The 23,672-nt window shown below is 47.9% G+C and overlaps 1 protein-coding gene across 1 annotated transcript in view; it reads right to left on the minus strand.

Moving 5' to 3' along the window:
• Nucleotides 1-23,672, minus strand: part of ADGRB1 (adhesion G protein-coupled receptor B1) — a 365,002-nt gene that overhangs the window by 257,550 nt on the left and 83,780 nt on the right. The window contains exon 2 of the mRNA XM_084847946.1: nucleotides 18,348-18,506. Within this exon, the coding sequence (XP_084704072.1) occupies nucleotides 18,348-18,506 (159 nt within the window). The remainder of the gene's footprint in view (nucleotides 1-18,347; nucleotides 18,507-23,672) is intronic.

Genomic DNA, 23,672 nt, shown 5'->3' on the forward strand with positions numbered 1-23,672 from the left:
TTCTGAATTTTGTACGTAGCCAAATACATGCACTGTTTGTCCCAGTTTTCAGATCATTTGTATCTTTATTCCCTCAACATAACCAAATACATGGGTTCATTGAGACAGTATTTTTTTTTTCTTTTAAATCAGCCGTGATAGGCTACGTAAACATTTATGTAGCCTATCACGGCTGAATGCAGGGACGCAAACGGCGGCGGCTACAGCTGCCACCATTTGTGTCCCTGCTAGCCAGCGGCCGGATGTCCGGCCACTGGCGGAGCCGGCCAGCGGCTCCGCAGAATCCCTGGCAGCCGGCCAGGATTCGGGGGGGAGGGATGGAGTGCCTCCCCCCCACCACGAATGTCACCCTTCAAAAAGGTAAGTGACTTTCATACATCCCTAGTAACCTCCCTTGTGGACTGTGGGAATGCTGTAGACATCATATACCTCGACTTCAGCAAAGCTTTCGACAAAGTGTCCCATGTTCTCCTGATGAGCAAACTAGCTCAAAGTGGGCTAGATGAAACAACAATCCGGTGGATCCACTGTTGGCTACAGAATCGGACTCAAAGAGTGCTTATCAATGGGACCTTCTCAAACTGGGGAGAGGTAAAGAGTGGGGTACCGCAGGGCTCAGTCCTGGGCCCGGTGCTCTTCAACATTTGTATTTGCAAATGACACAAAATTGGGCGGGATAGCTAATACTTTGGAAGACAGAAACAAAATTCAAAGTGATCTTGATAGACTGGAGTGCTGGGCAGAAAACAACAGAATGACATTTAATAGGGATAAATGCCAAGTTCTGCACCTAGGAAAAAGAAACCAAATGCACAGTTACAAGATGGGGGATACTTGGCTCAACAACACTACAAGTGAGAACCATCTTGGAATTGTTGTCTATCACAAGCTGAATATGAGCCAACTATGTGATGTGGCTGCAAAAAAGGCCAATGCTCTTTTGGGCTGCATTAATAGAAGCATCACTTCCAAATCCCAGGAAGTTCTAGTTCCCCTCTACTCAGCACTGGTTAGGCCTCATCTGGAGTACTATGTTCAGTTCTGGGCGCCACACTTTAAGAAGGATGCAGACAAACTGGAGAGGGTTCAGAGGAGGGCAACAAAGATGATCAGGGGACTGGAAACAAAGCCCTATGAAGAGAGACTGAAAGAACTGGGCATGTTTAGCCTTGAGAAGAGAAGACTGAGGGGAGATATGATAGCACTCTTCAAGTCCTTGAAAGGTTGTCCCAGAGAGGAAGGCCAGGATCTCTTCTCGATCATCCCAGATTGCAGGACATGGAATCATGGGCTCCAGTGACAGGAAGCCAGATTCCAGCTGAACATCAGGAGAAACTTCCTGCCTGTTAGAGCAATACGACAATGGAACCAATTCCCTAGGGAGGTGGTGGGCTGTCCCACACTGGAGGCATTAAGACGAGGCTGGACAGCCTTCTGTCAGGGATGCTCTTGGATTCCTGCCTTGAGCAGGGGGTTGGACTCGATGGTCTTGTAGGCACCTCCCAACCCTACTATTCTATGATTGTATGATTCTATATGTGTGTTTTTGCAATGTCGTCCTTGTAAAAGGTCATCTGCCAAGAAAGGGGTATTAAAAGCATCATGAGTGAGCGGCAGGCTTATCTCACGCACGTCAAGAAACTGTTCGGCTCCTTCTGAGCCCAGGCTGTGGAACCCGTCCCCCATCCTGTGCATGCTAGGGGGATGTTTTGCTTCATCTGCTTCTACAGTTCTTGCAAAGGGGTGATATTTCAGGGCATGTGGGGGCGGCAACAGGAATCACACAGGACAGGAGCGGGAGGGAACCTTTGGAATGTCAGAAAGTACATATGGATTCCTCTGCTGTTTCTGAAAGGTGCAGATTAAAACAGCCAACCTTTGACGTGCATGAAATTTGGACCGGCGCCATTGCGATGGCGGGGTAGAACACAGCCAGTTAGAACGAGGAGTAAAGAACCCCTGCCACGCCATGCCTGATCTGCATATTCCAAAATGTCAGGCGCTGCTTTTGCCAGACGGAGTGGCGTCCTTTCAGCTGGCTCCCTTGCCGGTATCATTTTCAAAGCATAAACAGGAGCTGCTAGTGATATTCTCAGTCGTTCTGTGGCACTATTACATGAAACCCCCTAGGCATTGGCACGGCACACTGCTATGCCAGGCAGCATGTTGACATCTTTCTGCTTCGGCTCAGATTTATTAATTTACTGTGTGTGTGTGTGTGTGTGTGTGTGTGTAGGGGTGGGGGATAAGTTGGCCTGATGTATCTCAAATTCAACAGGGCTTGAAATCAGAGTCATTGCAACCCCATGCCACCACTCCTCTCTTCGTATAAGCACTCCCATTAGTTGAGCTCAATTGTCAAGGTCCTCCACTCCAAGTTTCCTCCTTCAAACTATATGAGCCTCCAGAAGACATGAGGTTCCAAATCTGTGTTTACTGGGGAGGCCATGTGTCCTACTTTACAGAGGACATTCCTTTATTGGAAGGGGTCCTCTGTTTGGAGGGCTCTCCAGTCGAAGTCTGATAAAGGACCCTAATGAAGGAAAACAGAGCATGCTTTCAGGAGCTGCTTTTGCCACATGGTGTGGCGTCCTTATCTTGAAGTCGCCCCCCTCCCCATAGTTAACACTTGGACTCCACATCCAGATAGGGATGGAAGGACTCACCGGCATCCGTGCCTAGCGTGCGCTCAAGCCATTGCTGCCTGTGCGGGCCCCTGGATGCCTTGGGGAGCTGTCTGGGAGTGTGCCACAGCTGCCCATTCCTCCATGCGAGACACCATCTTTTACACAAGATGGGGCTCTATATTTTTGTATATTTACAGTTGTGCACAACGGTGACCGTAAAGGGCCATTTCCACAACATTAAAGGCTTCTGATGTCGTGGAAATCGCCCCTTACGGCCATTGTTCTGTGCAATAGTATACAAAATATACTATAAATAGTATAAAAAATATACAAATATATAGAGCCCCGTCTTGTGTAAAAGATGGTGACTTTTGGTGCCCGCCAAATGTTTTGAACTACAACTTAGATCACCCCAGTGCAATAGCTGTTATGCCTATAAATTTGCACCAATACATATAAATTAGGATATACACATTTTATGCAATCTTGCCTTCTTGTGCCCTCTTTTCTGGTGATGCATTTCCTCTTTGTGGGTGATGCATAAGAGGCTAGCCTAGTGTAGAGATGTATGAGGATTTTGTTGTCACTCGCAAAACAGTCAAGTGCACCCTGTTTGAAACCCCAAATACAAGCATGAGCAGGAGAATGTGTTTTCTGAAAATGTTTGTAAATTCTTGAACATGCTCGACAATTATGCACGTTTCAGAGAAACAGCAGTTCAAAATTGCACTTAAAAAAAGAAGAAGCACAATTTCACCCTTTATTCTATGAGTGTGGGGCAGGGGAGGCTGTGCAGCTTGGAAAAATACTTTAAAAATTGCACAATTTCCCCATTCGATCGCATCTGATTTGTGCAATTTTCCTGTTCACACAAATTGAACAGTGATCATATATGGTCACAAACATTGAAGTCAAGCTGATTCTTGGGGAATCTGGATGAACATGAACATTGTTTGGAAGCTATGGTGGTAGAGAAGCTGGTAGGGAGGGCTCTGTGGATCAGAGGAAGAGAGGGCAAGGAGGGGCTGAAGCAGCCCCACACCTCTATATGACATCTCTGCTCAAAATCATCTCCACCCAAACCAGCTTTTCTCTTAAAAAAAGAAGTCACCAATCATTTGCATAGAATATTTACCCAGCCCCCCTTAGTATCCTGATTCACAGTGCAATCCTATACACATATAATCAGAAGCCCCAAGGAGGTCAGTGGGGCTTACACCCAGGTAAGTGGATATCAGATTGCAGCCTTAGTGAGTTCCACTTGCTATCAGCTCTGTTTTTCTCAAACTTTGATTATATGGGACGCACAAAGTTTTAGAACAAAACACTGTTACAACATCACATACCGTTATAGCATCACAGACTGTGAGGGGGATGTTCGGAAATGTATATGCTGAAGTGAATCAGGGGTGGGTGGAAACTGCTGGTTGTCATCCGAAATTATTTTTTTTAAGCACCCTTCTGATTTGTTATTAATTTAGATCCCAGTGTGCAGCCTGAATTAATTACACATCTCTTCCAGCTCATTGATTATGTTGCCAGCACGCCATTCCAGTCCACTTTTTCCATATTGTTGTATGACCCAGGCATGCCTGGCTTTTAGCAACCTGGGCTGAAGAAGAAGCCATGGCTTGAACAGGAGGGATCAGGACCACCCCCTGAGCTTCTTTTTCTTAATGCCAATCTTTATCATGTTAGGATTTCTATGCAGTAACAGTGCATAGGGTGGCCAACTGTCCTACTTTACAGAGAAGAAGTCCTCCATTTGAAGAACTACCAGGGGACAGGCCTCTAGCTTGAAGGTGTCCTCTATTTGAAGGGTTGTCCAGTTTAAAGGTAGAGAACTATCAGCATGGAGAGCAGGAGCCTTGATGTTGCCCATCAATGGTTAGTGTCTGGACAGCAGACTGAGCAAGTCACAGTCAACTGGTCGGCCTTCCCCCCTCTGGTGAGACACAATGCATTTCTATTTAAATTCTAGTTAGTCTTTCTAAATATGCATATGCACATATACATTAGCATATGCAAATGTTATGCAAATTGGTGACCTCTTTTCCCAGGAGGCATTTCCTCTTTGTAGGCTATGCAAAGGTGGCCACCCTAACAACAGGAGATATTGGGAGGCCTTTATCCCTGCAGCCACTCCAAGGCCCTCTTGACACATAAGAGTTATGTTTCCCATGATGCCATGGGCCTAGACATGCCCTGTGACTTCCCAGGCCTTAGAGCAGGCTGCAAAGTCATCTGGGACAGGATGAGGCAGCAGAGAGGACCATGTTCCTATCATTCAGGCTTCGGCCTGCTCGAGAGCATCTTGGCACTGCTGGAGAACACCCATGACATCATCAGTATGTGCCAAGTCCTAGACATGAGCATGTCTAGGAGCATGTCTTCCAACCCTACTATTCTATGATTCTATGTGTAGACCCCTCAACATATTCATTTTGGGCCGCTGAAAACTTGTGGATTTGGGGGCTATCCCTAAGTCAAATACTCCAAAAGGTTCTTTGTGAGAGCCTGCCCTCAGACCCCACAGAAGAATTTGCCATGTTTCCTCCTTGCTCACTAGCCAACCACAAATTCCTTGTTCACTTGACACAGTACACCTATTTTCCCCTCTGCCCAATATTGGACAGATGATGAGAATTGCTGGCTCCTGTTCTACTGAGATGTTGGACTGTGCAATTGCTACCTTGGCCCAGATCCAACAGATGGCCGAGGTCTCCGTGTCTGAATTAGCAAGGAAGAGATCACTGGGTCCTTTGCCTTGAGCAAGCAATAAACAGATATTACTACAAACACAGGAAGCTGTCCTACAGATCGGCTTTTGCAAGCTGGCTGGATGGAAAGAAAAGATGCCAGCTGGGAAAAAAAGAAAGCTAGAAATGGCTGTTGTTAAAACTGAAGTAATTCTGTTTTCAGTCCGCAATAAACAGTAATTCTGACTAAGAGACCCTTAAGGCATCTGACTTTTGCCTTTAAAGATGCTTGGAAGCATACATTCATATGCACAGGCTAAAAGTACCTATCAGTGTGCTGATTTGCTTATGGCTTTTCTTGGGTAAGAAATGGAGCTGGAGGGGGAAGTTTTCTATTTGGTAATGGTTGGTTTGTTTTCTTCCTGTATCACTATTCTAAAATAGTACCTTCCCTGGGGCCGGGACCTGCAAGAGCACTGCAGCACAAATCCACATCCAAAATATGGAATGCAAATATTTAAAAGAATAAAATACAACATAATGCAAATTTTCCCCAACGGCTGACCGTTTGATGCTTTCCTAGCTTTTGAACAGTTTTTTCCTCATTCTGGAAGGTTGAAATGCCTGTCTGAAGGCTTTGTTCCTGGCAGTAAGAACTTTAAAATAAGGTATGCTGGCATTTGGGGGTATTTTAGTCTTACCCTTTTGCCTTCAGTCCCACCTGCCACGGGAAGCTTCTCCAAAATGGAAGTTGGTCATCAGGCTGAAAGAGCTTCTGCACCGATGAGTGAGAATGACAGGGGCCAGTCACCATCTCCCAACCTCACCTCCCTCACTGTTTAGCGAGGATTAAGTCTGTGTAAGCATCGTGTATATCCCCCTGAGGGCAGGATACAGATGTAACAAATACCTAATAATCTTGCTTCTGTTACTCAGTGAACTACCATACATCTGTCCAGGTCTAGTCTGAATTGAATACAAATGAGGACCCAGCCTTGAGGGATAGCAACTTTGCCACACCCAAAGGCCTAAAGATCAAAGACCACACCACAATGTTCATGCCATGGGGGGGGGGGGGCTTCCTGTGACCCACCACCCCTATCAATTTGTGACTTAGTTATTAGGGGTAGGAGTTACAGCTCGGAAGTCTCCATTTCAAGAGCAAAGACCACAGCAAAGTTTTTAGGTCTGGATGTCACCATGCATGTGGAAAATATCTGGGAAAATTGGGCTGGACTGGGGGGGGAATGGGGTCCAGCCCATTGCTACTCTAATGGTAAGTAAGGCAGCCCCTGTGGCTAGGCTTTATGAAGCCTCAGCTACACAAGATGGTGGGGGATTTGTGATCGGATCTCCTGCACAGGGAAGTACAAGAATTTTGTTCCTGTTTGCAACATGTTCTGATCGCAACCCTGAGCAGGAACGCAAGCAGGAATGCAGCTCTCGGGGAACTTGATTTTTAGTTTAAAAGCTTTTTACCCCCAAAAGCTGCGTTTTCATTGTTTAGCCTCTGGGGGGAAATGCAAACAGACAAACTCTAAAGATAGTGTACATTTAGCCCTGCAGGGAAAATGGCAATTCTTGGGTTGGATCCAAGGTGTGCCTTGCATGAGAGGAAGAGCTCTGCTCATGAAAGGTCCCTGTATCTGATTTTTTTTTTTTTTGAGGGGGGGAACCCTCCCTCCAGTCATCTAGGTCTCCTGGCTCTCTGTGTAGCCTTTTCAGGGGGCTGGAGGGGCTGCTGTGGGAAAGAGGGGGTGGGGAAGTCCACTTCCACCAGCACAGTTGATCCAACTTAAATCTGGATCCAACTCCCAGAAGGGGAAGCATTCAGAATGGGAAACTAGCACAGGGAAAAGTATTAAATCTCTCTCCTTTAATACTCCAGCTGGCATGCTTGTGCACACACACACAGCATACATATACAGCTGCACTGGCCCTCCTAAAAGGAAAAAGAGAGAAGGTGGAGATCCAGACACTGGATCTTCTACTATCTCATCTAATTTGGCCCTCAGACCCATGCCTATTTCAGACATTGATGAAGCACAGTTACTGGCTGGCGAGGCAACAGGGGGAAACTTTTGGCAAGGTTCCCCTGTGCGTCTAGACTGATTACTCAAAGAGACCAAGAAGATGAAAGCATTATGCACTGGAATAGTTTCCGTTTAAAGATTTCAGCTACAACATGATTTAACTTTATGGAAATGCCAAGCAACATGTGAAATCATTGTAGGCTGTAAGAGAGGCATCTGTTTCTGATCACGGACTTTTGCTTCCCTCCTTTGTTAAAGAGACCATTTTTCCCTTGCTTTTGCAATATACACACACACACACACACATATACATATATATATATATATATATATATATATATATATAGTCAGAAGGCCTAATCAAACATATTTCACTGGAAACTGGAGGAAGGTGGTAAATAAAGGGTATAATTATAATCAGAGAGACTTGCTCATGTTAGCATGGTCATCACTAGTTATCCAATTTGTAGGAAGTGGCGGAAGCCGGAAACAAGAGAGTCAGTTCTTGAGCACCATTTCAATAGGCCTGGGGCAAACTTGTAAAATGGCACACACACCCTTGCATTTTTCAAGAAAAAATAAGAAGTAGACTGATTGGTATTCTTTTAGTTCCCTTTAAGCACCCATCCATTTCTGGCTTCCTGGTTCATATTTATGGACAGAGATGGAAAAATCTGCACATGAGCGGCATGGTTTGTTTAGCTTGGAAAAAGGAGGGCAAGGGGAGACATGATAGAGGCATACAAAATTATGCCTGGTGTGGAGAATGTGGATAGGGTGACATTTTCTCCCTCTCTTATAATACTAGAACCTGATCATGTCATCCCATGAAGCTGATCAGTGGGTAGGGATGTTAGAGAATTCTGCCATGGATCCCAGGGGGGCCGAATTCCAGTGAATTCGGCCCCCCGGAATCCATGGCAGAACGGAGCAACCCGCCCCTCCACCCCGCCAAAGCCCCGCGAAACGGAGCCTACCTGGCTGCGGCTCCAGCTGCGGCTCCGGCTCTGGTGGTGGTGGCGGCGGCTCCGGCTGCTGCCTGGCTGGTGTGGACGCAAATGGCGTCCTGAGTAGGGGATGCCATTTGCGTCCCTATGGTAGCCCATGATAGGCTACGTAAATATTTACGTAGCCTATCACAGCTAAAGCAGGGATGCAAATGGCATCCCCTATGCCATTTGCATTCCCATTTTAGCCGTGATAGGCTACATAAATATTTATGTAGGCTAAAACAGCAAAAAAAAAAAAAGGGGGGGGACGCAACTGGTGGCCACTACGCCATTTGCGTTCCCTTTTTTCTTTTTGCAGTAATTAGGGATGGTGGAGAATTCCACCACGGATTCCAGTGAGGCCGGATTCTTTAGATTGCACACACCCTGGAATCCATGGCGGAACGGAGCCCCCCATCCCTCCACCCGGCAAAAGCCCTGTGAAACGGAGCCTACCAGGCTGCGGCTCCAGCTGTGCCTCCAGCTCCAGTGGTGGTGACGGCAGCTCTGGCTGCTGCCAGGCTGGTGTGGACGCAAATGGCATCCTGAGTAGGGGATGCCATTTGCGTCCCTATGGTAGCACGTGATAGGCTACGTAAATATTTACATAGCCTATCACGGCTAAAGCAGGCACACAAATGACGTCCCCTACGCCATTTGCATTCCCATTTTAGCCGTGATCGGCTACGTAAATATTTACGTAGGCTAAAATAGCAAAAAAAAAAAACAAAAAGGAACGCAAATGGCGGCCATTACACCATTTGCATTCCCTTTCTTCTTTTTGCAGTAATTAGGGATGGTGGAGAATTCCACCACTGATTCCAGTGAGCCCGGATTCTTTAGAATGTACCCCCCTGGAATCCAAGGAGGAATGGCCTCCTGCCCCCTGCCCCACCCCGTGGAATCCCCCCAGGACGGCACTTACCTGGGGCGGATTCAGTGGCGGCGGCTGGTCTCCTGGCTGGCCGCGGCAGGGCTGCCGCCGCCGCCGCCATTACCGTCCTTGGACCGTGATAGGCTACGTAGGAATTTATGTAGCCTATCATGGCTAACCTAAAAAAAAAATGCAGCGTAGGCATATGGCGGCAGGTATGGCGTTCCCTATTTTTTACCAATTTGTCTTATGTAAATATTTACGTAAGATAAAACGATGAAAAAAAAATCTTAGGTAAATGTTATCTTAGGTAAATGTTATCTTAGGTAATTTATCTTAGGTAAATGTTAACGTAAGATAAATCGGCGAAAAATAGGGAACGCAAATGGCGGCCGCCATAGCTGCCGCCATTTGCGTATGCTGCCGGGTTTTTTTTAGGTTAGCCGTGAGAGGCTACGTAAATTCTTACTTAGCCTATCACGGCTGTCTGGCATTCTGCCTTTCGTGGGTTGGAGGGGTGGGGGCTTTAATCCGCGATGGATTTCGGGGGGCTGAATGCACTGGCATTCGGCCTCACAGAGATCCATCGCGGACTTCTCTGACATCCCTACTGTCTGATGAGGCTTTACAAGTAGCTGAGGAAAGAAGGGAAGCGAAAAACAAGGGAGAAAGGGGACGATATATCCAACTGAATGCAGAGTTCCAGAGAATAGCAAGGAGAGACAAGAAGGCCTTCTTAAATGAACAATGCAAAGAAATCGAGGAAAACAACAGAATGGGAAAGACTAGAGATCTCTTCAAGAAAATCCGAGATATCAAGGGAACATTTTGTGCAAAGACGGGCATGATAACGGACAAAGAAGGCAGGGACCTAACAGAAGCAGATGAGATTAAGAAGAGGTGGAAAGAATACACAGAAGAACTATACAGGAAAGTTCTTAATGTCCCTGATAGCCATGATAGTGCAGTCACTGAACTTGAGCCTAGGGATGTGCGAATTACCTTTCCGAATTACCTAGGGATTACCTTTCCGCGGATTGTGTTCATGGTGTGTGGGGGGAGGCATTCCATCCCTCCCCCTGGAATCCTTGACGGAGGGGGAGGTGATCTGTTCCTCCCCCCCAGAATCCTCGATGGCCGGCTGTGTTCCGTGGCAGCTCCATGGAGCAGCCGGCCAGGCCAAGGCCAGGGCCGTCCACAGCCGGATTTCTGGCCACGGAGGGCTCTGGTTAAAAAAACAACAACAACAAAACGCGTACGAAAATGGTGGCGGCTACGGCCGCCGCCATTTGCGTTCCTTATTTTTCGCCGTCTTAATCTACGTAAATATTTACGTAGACTATTATGGTGAAAATAAAGGGGAACGCAAATAGCGTAGTGGGCGCTGTTTGCACCCCTTTTTGATTCGCCGTTTTAGCCTACATAAATATTGACGTAGGCTAAAATAGCGAATCCAAAAGGGACGCAAATAGCGCCCACTACACTATTTACGTTCCCCTTTATTTTCACTGTAATAGTCCACGTAAATTTTTACGTAGACTAAGACAGTGAAAAATAAGGAACGCAAATGGCGGTGGCCATAGCCGCCGCCATTTGCGTACGCATTTTTTTTTTTAACCCAGATGTGATAGGCCACGTAAGTCTTTACGTAGCCTATCACATCTAGGGATGGCAGAGAATTCCACCATGGATTACGGCGAGGCCAAATGCCAGTGCATTCGGCCCCCCGAAATCTGTGGCAGAACAGCCTGCCACCCCCCCGCCCCCGCACGGATCCCCCCCGGGATGAGACTTACCTGGGGCGGATCTTCCAGGTGGCGGCAGCTTAGGGGTGCACGAAAGTCACTTACCTGGTCTCGCAGCTTGCTTCGCAGTGGGGGGGAGGTGCTTCGCTGCTCCCCCCGAAGTTCAGGCCGGGGGGGGAGGCTTCCCTCCTCGCCCGGCTGAAATTCAGGCTGGGGGGGAGGCTTCCCGCTTCGCCCGGCTGAAATTCAGGCCGGGGAGAAGCGCCCCGTCTCCCCGGCCGCGAACTTCAAAAGAAAAAAAAAACGCCCCTGTGATAGGCTACGTAACGATTAACGTAGCCTATCACGGCTAGATCTGCAAAGTCAGCTGTGATAGGCTACATTAATCGTCACGTAGCCTATCACGGGTGACTTTGAAAAAAAAAAAAGCGCATACGCAAATGGCGGCCCCCATAGAGAGCCGCCATTCGCGTTCCTTATTTTGGCACGTCTAGTCTACGTAAAGATTTACGTAGACTACGGCGAAAATAAGGGCAACGCTATTTGCGTTGTCCTTATTTTCGCCGTAGTCTACGTAAATCTTTACGTAGACTACAGTGACCAAATAAGGTACGCGAATGGCGGCTCCCTATGGGGGCCGCCATTAGCCGTACACACTTTTTTTTTTTTTTAAGTCACCCGTGATAAGCTACGTGAGGCTTAACGTAGCCTATCACGGCTGACTTTGCAAATCTAGCCATGATAGACTACGTTAATCGTTACGTAGCCTATCACAGGGGCGTTGTTGTTGTTTTTTACTTTGCTTGTAATGGCGGCGGCGGCAGCCGGTCAAAAGACCGGCTGCTGCCCCCGCCCCTGACGAAGACCTGCCGAACCGCCGCCGGGACCCGCCGCCGGGAGGGACATTCGTGAAAGGTAAGTCCCATCCCGGGGGGGGGCGGGGGGCGGGGGGCGGAGAAGTTCTCCCCGAACAACCTTCGGAGGACCGAATGTATTGGCACTCAGCCCCCCGAAGTTACGGGGAGAAATTCTCCCCCATCCCTACAGCAGGTCCGGCGGCGGCTCCGGCGGCTGGTCTTCAGCCATTTGCAGGGTTTTTTTTTTTTTTAGAGAGAGACGTGATAGGCTACGTAAGTTTTTATGTAGCCTAAAATGACTGGGTAAAAAAAAAAAAGGTGTATGCAATGGGCAGTGGTTACGGCCGCCGCCATTTGCGTTCCTTAGTTTGGGCCATCTTAGTCTACATAAATATTTACGTAGACTAAGACAGCCCAAACTAATGAACGCAAATGGCGGCGGCTGTAGCCGCCGCCATTTGCGTACATGGGTGTTTTTTTTCCCCCAGAGTCCTCCACAGCTGGAAATCCAGCTGCGGACGGCTCTGGCCTGGCTGGGCCTGGCCGGCTGCTCCGCGGAGCTGCCGCGGAGCACAGCCGGCCGTGGAGGATTCCGGGGGGGGAGGAACGGAGCGCCTCCCCCCCGGTGAGGATTCCAGGGGGAGGGACAGAACAGCTCCCCCCCCATCAACATAATCCACAAAAGGTAAGTGACTTTCGTACATCCCTAATCATGTCTCTGTAAAAAAAAAAAAAAAAACCCCGACAAGACTGCAAATGTCGGCGGCGGCAGCCAGTCGGAAGACCAGCCGCCACAGCTGCGGCTGCCAAAGCCACCACTGGAGCCGCCACCGCCCAGAACATCTGCCCCAGGTAAGTCTCACCCCTGGGGGGATCTGCGGGGTGGCGGGGGGGTGGCAGGCCATTCTGCCACAGATTTCAGGGGGCCGAATGCATTGGCATTCTGCCTCACCGAGTTCCGTGGTGGAATTCTTTGACATCCCTACTTGAGCCGGACATCCTAGAGAGTGAAGTCAAGTGGGCCTTAGGAAGCATTGCTAACATCAAAGCTAGCAGAGATGACAGTATTCCAGCTGAGCTATTTAAAATCCTAAAAGATGATGCTGTTAAAGTGCTGCACTCAATATGCCAACAAATGTGGAACACTCAACAATGGCCACAAGACTGGAAAAGGTCAGTTTACATTCCAATTCCAAAGAAGGGCAATGCCCAAGAGTGTTCAAACTACTGTACAATTGCGCTCCTTTCACATGCCAGCAAGGTTATGCTCAAAATCCTACAAGCTAGGCTTCAGCAGTATGTGAACTGAGAACTACCAGAAGTACAAGCTGGGTTTCGAAGAAGCAGAGGAACTAGAGATCAAATCGCCGGCATTTGCTGGATCATGGAGAAAGCAAGAGAATTCCAGAAAAACGTCTATTTCTGCTTCATTGACTACGCTAAAGCCTTTGATTGTGTGGATCACAACAAACTGTGGCAAATTCTTAAAGTGATGGGAGTACCAGACCACCTTACCTGTCTCCTGAGAAACCTGTACAAGGGTCAAGAAGCAACAGTAAGAACCAGACATGGAACAACCGATTGGTTCAAAACTGGGAAAGGAGTACGACAAGGCTGTATATTGTCATCCTGCTTGTTTAATTTATATGCAGAGTACATCATGAGAGACGCCAGGTTGGATGAATCACAGGTCGGAATTAAGATTGCTGGGAGAATTATCAACAACCTCAGATACACAGACGATACCACCCTAATGGCAGAAAGTGAAGAGAATCTAAAGAGCCTCTTGTTGACGGTGAAAGTGGAGAGTGCGAAAGCTGGTTTAAAACTCCACATTAAAAAAATGAAGATCATGGCATCTGGCCCCATCACTTCCTGGCATATGGAAGGGGAAGAAATAGAAGCAGTGACAGATTTTATTTTCTTGGGCTCCAAGATCACCGCAGACGGTGACTGTAGCCATGAAATTAAAAGACTCTTTCTCCTTGGGAGGAAAGCTATGGCAAACCTAGACAGCATAGTAGGAAGCAGAGACATCACCTTGCCAACAAAGGTCCGTCTAATCAAAGCTATGGTTTTCCCAGTAGTAACGTATGGCTGTGAGAGCTGGACTATAAGGAAGGCTGAGCGCTGAAGAACTGATGCATTCGAACTGTGGTGCTGGAGAAGACTCTTACGAGTCCCCTGGACTGCAAGGAGGTCAAATCAGTCCATCCTAAAGGAAATCAACCCTGAGTGCTCATTGGAAGGACAGATAGTGAAGCTGAAGCTCCAATATTTTGGCCACCTAATGCGAAGAGAAAACTCCCTGGAAAAGACCCTGATGCTGGGAAAGACTGAAGGCCAAAGGAGAAGGGGACGGCAGAGGATGAGATGGCTAGATAGCATCACCGATGCAATGAATATGGACTTGAGCACACTCCGGGAGAGAGCACAGGACAGGAAGGCCTGGCGTGCTATGGTCCATGGGGTCACAAAGAGTCGGACACGACTGAACGACTGGACAACAACAATAGTTCTCTTTTGGAGATGCATTTTCTCATTGGGGCTTTGCGAGCCACCAGCAGTCAAAATGGCAGGTGCTTGCAGATGTGTCTGGGTAAGTGTGGGGAGCATCCAGGAGGGTGTGAGCAGGGGTGAGAGAGGCCAGGGGCTCGGTGGGCATGGTCCGGGGGTGCAGGAGGGAAGAGCCCAACAGACTCCCAGACCCAGTCAGGCATCCGTGCCATCACTAGTGACCACCTGGGATATCTAAAAAGCCATCTTCTCCCCATGAGGGATGTCAGAGAAATTTTTAGGAACACATACAACATTTTAGATATCTCTGATCTCTTTTCCGCCTCTGCTATGTAGCATTCTTTTTGTGTGTGCTCTGCTCACTGATTGTACACCAAGCTAAAAAAAGTTATGCAAAATTTACATGCCAATGAAAATTACATAAACTGTGTCAGGTTTGGGGGGTACTTTTCTGAAGGGGGGGGAATCCAATTCTGTCAATGAGAGGACAATTGACTGAACGATGGTGGACAATCTGCAAAGCACAGATGGAAATAGGGATGTACGAAAGTTCCGCCACGGATCTCGGCAAAATCGGTGGCAGAACGGCCCGCCCCCCCCCCCGGGACGGGACTTATCTTGGGCGGATCTTCCTGGCGGTGGCAGCGGCGGCGGCAGCGGCGACGGTGCGGCGGCGGTGGCTGCGGCGGTCGGTCTTCCGACCGGCTGCCACTGCCGCCATTTCCAGGTTGAAACAAAAACAAAAAAAGTGATAGGCTATGTAAAGACTTACATAGCCTATCACGGCTAGATTTTAAAAAAAACACCATGAAAGGCTACGTAAATGTTTACGTAGCCTATCACGGCTGACTTAAAAAAAAAAACAACGCTCCTATGCAAATGGCGGTGGCCATGGCCGCCGCCATTTGTGTTCCTTATTTTGGCACGTCTTTGTCTACGTAAACATTTATGTAGACTAAGACGGCGAAAATAAGGGGAACGCAAATAGCATAGATGCTACACTATTTGCGTTCCCCTTATTTTCTCCGTCTTTATTTTTATTTATTTATTAAATTTATTAATCGCCCATCTGACTGGTCACCCAGCCACTCTGGGCGATGTACAACCCACCATAAACAATTTAAAACAATAAAATTTTACCATAAAAATTTTTTTAAAAAAAAATACCCTAACCCACCCCAAATGCCTGCCTGAACAACCACGTTTTAATGCACGACGGAAGCTCATTAAAGAGGGGGCATGACGGAGTTCCCTAGGGAGGGAGTTCCACAGAGTGGGGGCCACCACAGAGAAGGCCCTCTCCCTCGTCCCCACCAGTCTAGCTGTCCTGGCTGATGGGACAGAGAGAAGGCCTTCCGAGGCTGATCTTGTTAAGCGGCCTGTCTGGTGTTGCTGGAGGCGCTCCTTAAGATAGGCTGGGCCGGAACCATATAGGTAATTGTTTACGTAGACTAAGACGTGCCAAAATAAAGAATGTAAATGGCAGCGGCCATGGCCACCGCCATTTGCGTACGCGCGTTTGTTTGTTTTTTTAAATCAGCCATGATAGGCTACGTAAACATTTACGTAGCCTATCATGGCTGACTGCAGGGACGCAAACGGCGGCAGCTACGCCCGCCACCATTTGCATCCCTGCTAGCCAGCGGCCGGATGTCTGGCTGCTGGCGGAGCCAGCCAGTGGCTCTGCAGAATCGCTGCAGAGCACAGCCAGCCAGCCAGGATTCCGGGGGGGAGGAACGGAACGCCTCCCCCCCACCATCAACATAATCCGCGGAAAGGTAAGTCACTTTCGTACATCCCTAGATGGAAAGGATTTAACCAAATCTGTTTGTCCCTCTACTCCCCACACATTCTTGCCAACTTTCAGCCTGATGGCTGAGTTCAGTTTCAGAGAAGATCCCAGTGGGCTGCATTCCAGTGGTGGGTGGGGCTGAAGGCAGAAGGGGTGGGACCAAAGCCAAAAGGGGAGGGGCCTCAAAACAAAACAAAAATCCAGCATATTTTATCTTGATACTTTTATTGCCTGTAACTGTCAGGAATGAATGTCATTCTGACATTGAGATTCTGACATTGAGATTGAGATTCTGCTCAATCTGCATGGATTTACAGCCCCACCAAAATCAGAGCCACCAGCCACCACTGACAGTGAATGAATCTGAGCATGTTGAGATGTCTGGCATCTCAGATTTGGAATCTGATTGGGAACAGCTAGAATAGATGGAGGCACCCTCCCCAGTTGAGTCCCGATATGTGGAGACTTTCTTCCCAAGGCCTTGACACAGAGACGGCCCAACCTGAATGCCCCATAGAACAATATGACAATGGAACCAATTCCGTAGGGAGGTGGTGGGCTCTCCCACACTGGAGGCATTCAAGACAAGGCTGGACAGCCATCTGTCAGGGATGCTTTGATTTTTGACTTAGATTCCTGCATTGAGCTGGGGGTTGAACTTGATGGCCTTGTGGGCCCCTTCCAGCCCTACTATTCTATGATTCTATGATTCCTCCACAATGAGAACCCAACTTTCAGAGGAGGAGGAGGAGGGTGAGAGGCGTGACTTGAGGGATGCTAGGGTCCATCGCAGAGTGAAGCAGGAAAAGTTAGGGGCAGGGCTAAGGAGCTCCACCAGTTTGTTGATTCGTGGAAGCCAACGTAGGAGGGAACCACCCTAAGGATCTTGGAATTGTGGTAGATCACAAGCTGAATGTGACCCAACAATGTGATGTGGCTGCATTAATGGAAATAATAGGTTCCAAATCTCGTGAAGTACTAGTTCTCCTCCACTCAGCACATGTTAGGCCTCATCTGGAGTACTGTCTCCAATTCTGGGCACCACACTTTAAGAAGGATGCAGACAAACTCAGTGGAGGGCAACGAAGATCATGAGGGGACTGGAAACAAAGCCCTATGAGGAGAGACGGAAAGAACTGGGCATGTTTAGTCTTGAGAAGAGAAGACTCAGGGGAGATATGATAGTGCTCTTCAAGTACTTGAAAGGTTGCCACAGAGAAGGTCAGGATCTCTTCTCAATCTTCCCAGAGTGCAAGACATGGAATCACGGGCTCAAGTGACAGGAAGCCAGATTCTGGCTAAACATCAGGAAAAAACATCCTGTTAGAGCAATAGAACAATGGTGCCAATTCCCTAGGGAGGTAGTGGGCTCTCCTACACTGGAGGCATTCAAGATGAGGTTCGACAGCCATCTGCCAGGGATGCTTTGACCTGGATTCCTGCATTGAGCAGGGGGTTGGACGCGATGGCCTTATAGGCCCCTTCCAACCATACTATTCTATGATTCTAAGGGAGAGGCATCCCTGTGAAGCAAGTCTGGCCAAGAAGTTCATGCCCAGACTGCTGGCATCTTCTCTTAGCTTCCACTTCATCTCCTCTATTGATATTCATAGGTGTGTGGTTTAGCTTCATTGCAGTCTGAGAGTTTCCTAGAATCTGCATTTGTAAAGAAGCTAGTTGTTAACTAATACAGAAGTGTAGCTTGAAGCCTTGTTTCCTGGAGTGTGTTCATTGGGAAGGGAGAGTACAGAGGAACATGACAGTAATTAAGCCTTAGGAGAGGGATTTCAACCTTTTTGGATGGGGGAAAAACTGCACAAGAGCCAGGAAACCACCAAACCACCAACCACCCCAGGGGAAATGGGGTGGAGCCATGGGATGGGAGAATGGCTATATGTGGAATTCTGGAGGGCTGGAGTGAGACCCCAGGTAGGCTGGATATGGCTCCTGGGCCTGAGGGTATGAACCCCTGAAATAGATGGACCAATAATGTAACTCAGGATGGCACTTCCTATATTTCTAGAGTTGGCCATACACTTTATATAAAAGGAGTCACACAAATTTTCAATCTGCAGGACAAAAAAAAATGAGCATGCCTGTTGAGGCCTCTGTTTTGCTCCGTTGTCCACACACTAGATGAAGAGAATGGGAAAGGGTAGCCAAGATGCACCTTCAAGGGCTGCTGCAGATAGGCTGGAACACACAGCGACTTACGGTTGCATGCTTTCCTGTTGCACAGTCTGCCTTCCTCTAAGACTCCCTCGCAGATGAGGCCATCATCTGGAAGAGGCTGGCAGGTGCGGGTGCGGGTCTGGAGGCCGCCCCCACAGTCTCGGGTGCATTCTCCCCACATCGACCAAGGGTTCCATCCACCTGAAGACCAGCCAAGAAAAGACAAGAGCAGAAACAGAAACTTCAGGCTTCAAAGCAAGAGCAAGGCAAGGGGTTAAAATGAGAGCTGTGCACAAATGACCTCTCAAAATTCTCCAGCCTATTTGTGGGCAGAGAAAATGGGGGGACAATTTCACCGAATTTCTTCTAGGGGAGGAGAATTCTCCCAACGGTTTCTCACAGATATGGCTCACTATTGGCAGGGGTTAGCACAGCTCCTTTCTGTGTTCCTCAGGGTTTTTGGTTTATCACACTGCTACCATAGGGGGCAACAGCATCGACTGTGTTGATGCTTCCACTCTTCTGAGGCAGAATTCTGAATTTCTTTCAGTGGTACTTTTGAGCTTAATCTAGGAATGTACGAAAGTCACTTACCTTTTCGAAGGGTGACATTCGCGGTGGGGGGGAGGTGCTCCGTCCCTCCCCCTGAAATTCTCTCCGGCCAGCTCCACTTGGCAGAAATTCCATGGAGCCGCCGGCCGGGGCTGCCTGCAGCCAGACATCCGGCCGCTGGGCAGCCTCCACAGGGACCCAAATGGCAGCTGCTGTAGCCACCGCCATTTGCATCCCTGTATTTTGCCGTGATAGGCTACGTAAATATTTACGTAGCCTATTACGGCAAAAAAAAAAAACAGGAACGCAAATGGCGGCCTTTGCGCCCCTCTCTTTTGTTGTAATAGGCTACATAAATATTTACGTAGCCTATCACACAGCAAAAAAAAGGGAACGCAAATGGCGGCCTCCGTAGCCGCAGCCATTTGCGTTCCCTTAGTTTTGCCATGATAGGCTATGTAAATACTTATGTAGCCTATCACGGCTATGTGGAAGAAGCAAATGGCGGCCGCAGAAACGGCCACCATTAGCAATGCAGCGCGGAAGGCAGCAGGTAGGTGCTCCGTTCCGGGCCCATTTTGCAGGGTGGGGGGGGCGGGGGGCTTCGTTCTACCACGGATTTCTGGGGGCCGAATGCACTGGCATTCGGCCTCACCGAGATCCATGGCAGAATTCTCTGACATCCCTAACCTAATCACTGTGAGGTGTCGGAGGGGACTGTGTGTTTTCTCTCTCTATCACACATCTCTCCACTGTTCTGCAGCCTCTCAGGCCACCTGCACTTCCTGAACTGAAAAAGCCTCAGGGAGGAATTGCCTTATGATGTCTTCCTCATGATGGCTTTAGCTGAAGTGCGGGAAGCCGAGGAGGCTACAGGCTGCCACAAAGATTACTGTACAGTGACAGACAGGACAACGATGCACACTTCTCAGCCACCTCATAATTAAAGTAAGCCCAAGAACCCCAAACCCAACCCATGAGAATCCCTCTGAAATTTCTCCCCCTTTGAATTTATTTTCAAAAGCAACTTATTTCCTATCAAATTGAATGAGAATGGTCGAAAAAAATGTGGGGAATTTTTTGTCACAGCACTAGCAAAAATGTCTAAGGTTGACATCTTGCATATGCAAGAAGCAAAGCCAATAAGGCACAATTATTTTTTAACTGATACTTCGGGATACATTTCAGAAATCTTCATTTGGAGAATTCATTCAGCAGTTACCTAGACACAAAATTGCATCTCCTTCTAATGTGAGTGTGGGCAACCTTTTTAGGCCATGGGCACATTTCACAATTTGAGAAACTGTCCTGGGCACCATCACAAAATACCTGCCATGGGAGGCGTGGCAAAGGACAAGTCACCAAATGACTGAGAACAAGGCAGAGGTGGGGGCTGAGCCCCAATACACTAAACAGCTCCTTTGAACCCATTTTCAGGACCAGCAGCAACCCATTTCATAGCAATCCCAGCTGCCGGTAAGAAAATGTATTGTTTTTTTTAAAAAGTGGGAGAGGTAGAGCACCTTGTCCTTGGTGGGCACTGAGAGGAATCCCCCTTTTTGTGTTTCCACTGACTATGCCTAAAGCATATCCATTTGCCACTTCTGTAGGTCAGGCACTCGGGTCAGAAGAGGATTTTACAGCCCAGCTGAAATCACCTAATAGGGCTGATGCAGAATCACCTTCAGGTGAGCTGCCTGCCTGCCTGCATCCCATCCAGTTACATCACCTGCAGCCCCCTTGCTTGACCCCAAACAATAACATGTGTAACTGGGCAGGGGGAGCAGGCTGTGGCTGCAGGGGGAAAAAAAATGTTGAGATAGATCTGGATTCTGATCCCTTTTGGAAGCTAGGACTTCAACATGAAATTCACAGCCTCCTCCAGATACATTCAAATCTACATACTCCGTCTTGCTACTTATGCACAGTGGAAGAGTTGCCCTTCAAAGAATCTGACAGTTTGTTTTTCCCCTCCTTGAAGGTTGTTTTTCCTGCCCGAACAATGACTCCTCTAATGGCACGCACACGTAGGATGCCTCATCTCTTCCACTTCCCGACAGGAGATGGATTGTGTTTCAAGGCCATCAACGTCTATTGACATAATGACATAGCCCTTAATGTCTCACTCAGCCCGATCAATAGCATATCCGTAACCAGGCACGTTTAACTGGTTGTGGGCTAATAAACTCTTTGCTTCATGCTATTAAAAGCACTTTATTTCCTCCTCCTTCTCCTGTGGTGAGTTGGGGAGAGATGGGAGGCAGAGGTGGCCCTGGTGCCATTTTGATAGGCATGCAACTTCTCTGTCTGAGCCCCCTTTTCAGCTGGCGGTGAAGCAAAATGCTTAATTCTTGCAATGCATTAAAAGACAATTTCCTCATAGCGCAGCATTAAACAAAATGCATTTCTGCCGCCAAAGCCAACTGCCAATCAGAAGGGGGCCTTTCTGCTTAATGATGTGTTATTTAAACAGGGTGATGTTTTACAATGCAATCTATTATGATATCATCAAAAACCATAAAGAGAAGCCAGATTAGGCTTGTTCTAATTAACAGGCAGATTTTCTAGAACTGCCAATCGGAGGAACAAGGCCTGGCACACGTTCCTCTGAACAACCCTCCTCTTCTCTCCTCTGCCTTCTTACACAGACCTTCTGCATACTTTTGGGGGACAACCAGGTTGGCTCATTCAAAATTAAAAAGCATCCCACACACAGACCCAAACGAGAAGCTGCTGCTGCTCAGTGGTGGGAAGAATGTGAAATCTAGGACACAGGTGAGATGCCTCCCCAGGGCTCCTTTGCAGCAATGGGTTCCGGGGAGATAGGAGCCTCGTGATGTCTTTCTTCCTGGGGTGAGACTTCTCCTACTGACTCTGGAGCCTTATCTGAGGATGAAGGGCTGGACTCCTCCGAGGATGATGGTTCAGGGTGCTCATCCATGACAACACAGAGAAATATGCCAATTTTGATCAATTCGTATCAAAACCAAGGAGCGCTTCCAGCAACACCAGAGAGGCCGCTCAACAAGATCAGCCTCGGATGGCCTCCTCTCTGTCCCATCAGCCAGGACAGCTAGGCTGGTAAGGACGAGGGAGAGGGCCTTCTCTGTGGTGGCACCCACTCTGTGGGACTCCCTCCCTAGGGAAGTCCGCCATGCCCCCTCTTTAATGAGCTTCTGCCACGCATTGATAACTTGGTTGTACAGGCAGGCATTTGGGGTGGGTTAGGGTATTTTTAGATGATGTTTTAATGTGTAATTTTATTGTTTTAAATTGTACTGTTGTACATCGCCCAGAGTGGCCAGGTGACTGGCCAGATGGGTGATTAAGAAATCTAAATGAATGAATGAATGAATGAATGAATGAATGAAACAAAACAATCAGCCATCCCTACTGGGGGGTTATGCAGGGAAAATGTGCCCTTGGATTGTGATGCTGGGCAACTGGATAACTCCTTTTATCCAAGCCAACTTTACACTACAGCTGTGCACAAATGGCCTCTCAAAATTGTCCAGAGTATTTGTGGGTGGAGAAATTGTGGGGACAATTTCACCGCATCTCTCCAAGGGGAGGAGAAATTTTCCAACAGTTTCTCATAGTTAGGACTCACAACTGGCAGGGGTTGTAGCACAGCTTCTTTCTTTTTTCCCTAAAGGTGTGTGTGTGTGTGTGTGTTTTCTGCTGCCACTGCAAGTGTTGAGGCTTCCACTTTTCTTTATCACTCTCAGGGCTTTTTATAATTTATTTTGGTGGTATATTCAAGCTTACCTAATCACCATGATGCAGTGAAGGGTGATGTGTGTGTGTGTGTGTGTGTGTTCTTTCTATTACACATCTCCTAATTTTTCTGCAGCCTCCCAGGCTGCCTGTGTTTCTTGATCTGAAGAAGCCCTATGGGAGGAATGATTCTATTAGGTCTTCCCCTGGGCTTTAACTGAAGTGCAGGAAGCTGAGGAGGCCACAGGCCTCCACAGAGATGATTGTGCAATGAAAGACAGGACGCTTGTGCACAGGTCTTGGCCACCTCCTAAGTAAGGCAAGGACAAGAACCCTGAACCATGAGAATTCCTCTGAAATTTCTTCTCCTTTGAATTTCTTTTCCAAAGCAATTCCTTTTCTATCAAATTGAATGGGAGTGGTCAAAAAAGAATATGGGAGAAATTTTCTGCACAGCACTACTTTACACCATACCTTCCTTTCAGCATGCCTACCTAAATGGCTTCATTGGTCTCTATCACTTCCCATTTTCCCCCCAACTCATGCTTCTGAACATTTATCAATGGGACTTACACAGCCCACAGCTTACATTAACATTAGGTATGCCTCGCTGGCTTTCAACTGGGTAAAATCAACCTTTTGTTTTTTAATCATTGCTTCCTTTATCCCAGTGTCTGGGTGGCTGTTTGCAAATGAATCACTGCCGATCTATTAACACAGCAGAGCAGCAGTTGTAATAATGAGCTCATCCTGATATGGTGGATCAAAATCCTCTGGATGCAAGTGGATTTTCCCCTTCGGCTTGACTTCTCATTGTATCACGTTATAAATTCTGGGCTTGGTGACCTTGGCTCCATGGACTGATTTAGAGAAAAGTGACAGAAGGAAATATCAAAGTATCGGGGAGCAGAGGAAGAGAGAGAACTATGTAATCCTATTTAATTGTCTGTGCGATTCTGAAGGACATTTCAAGGTCACCGCTCCAAGATGGGAGGCCAGCAAGAAAGTTGGAATGAAAATCATGTGTCCATCACTGTTAAGTCCTAGCTCCCCCTCCATTCCCTTCCAATCCCACCTCTACTGGAGACAACACATGTT

This window comes from Heloderma suspectum, chromosome 4 (genome assembly GCF_057233095.1).
Source record: "Heloderma suspectum isolate Gila_16-S chromosome 4, 16-S_ref, whole genome shotgun sequence".
NCBI classification, from domain to species: Eukaryota; Metazoa; Chordata; class Lepidosauria; order Squamata; family Helodermatidae; genus Heloderma; species Heloderma suspectum.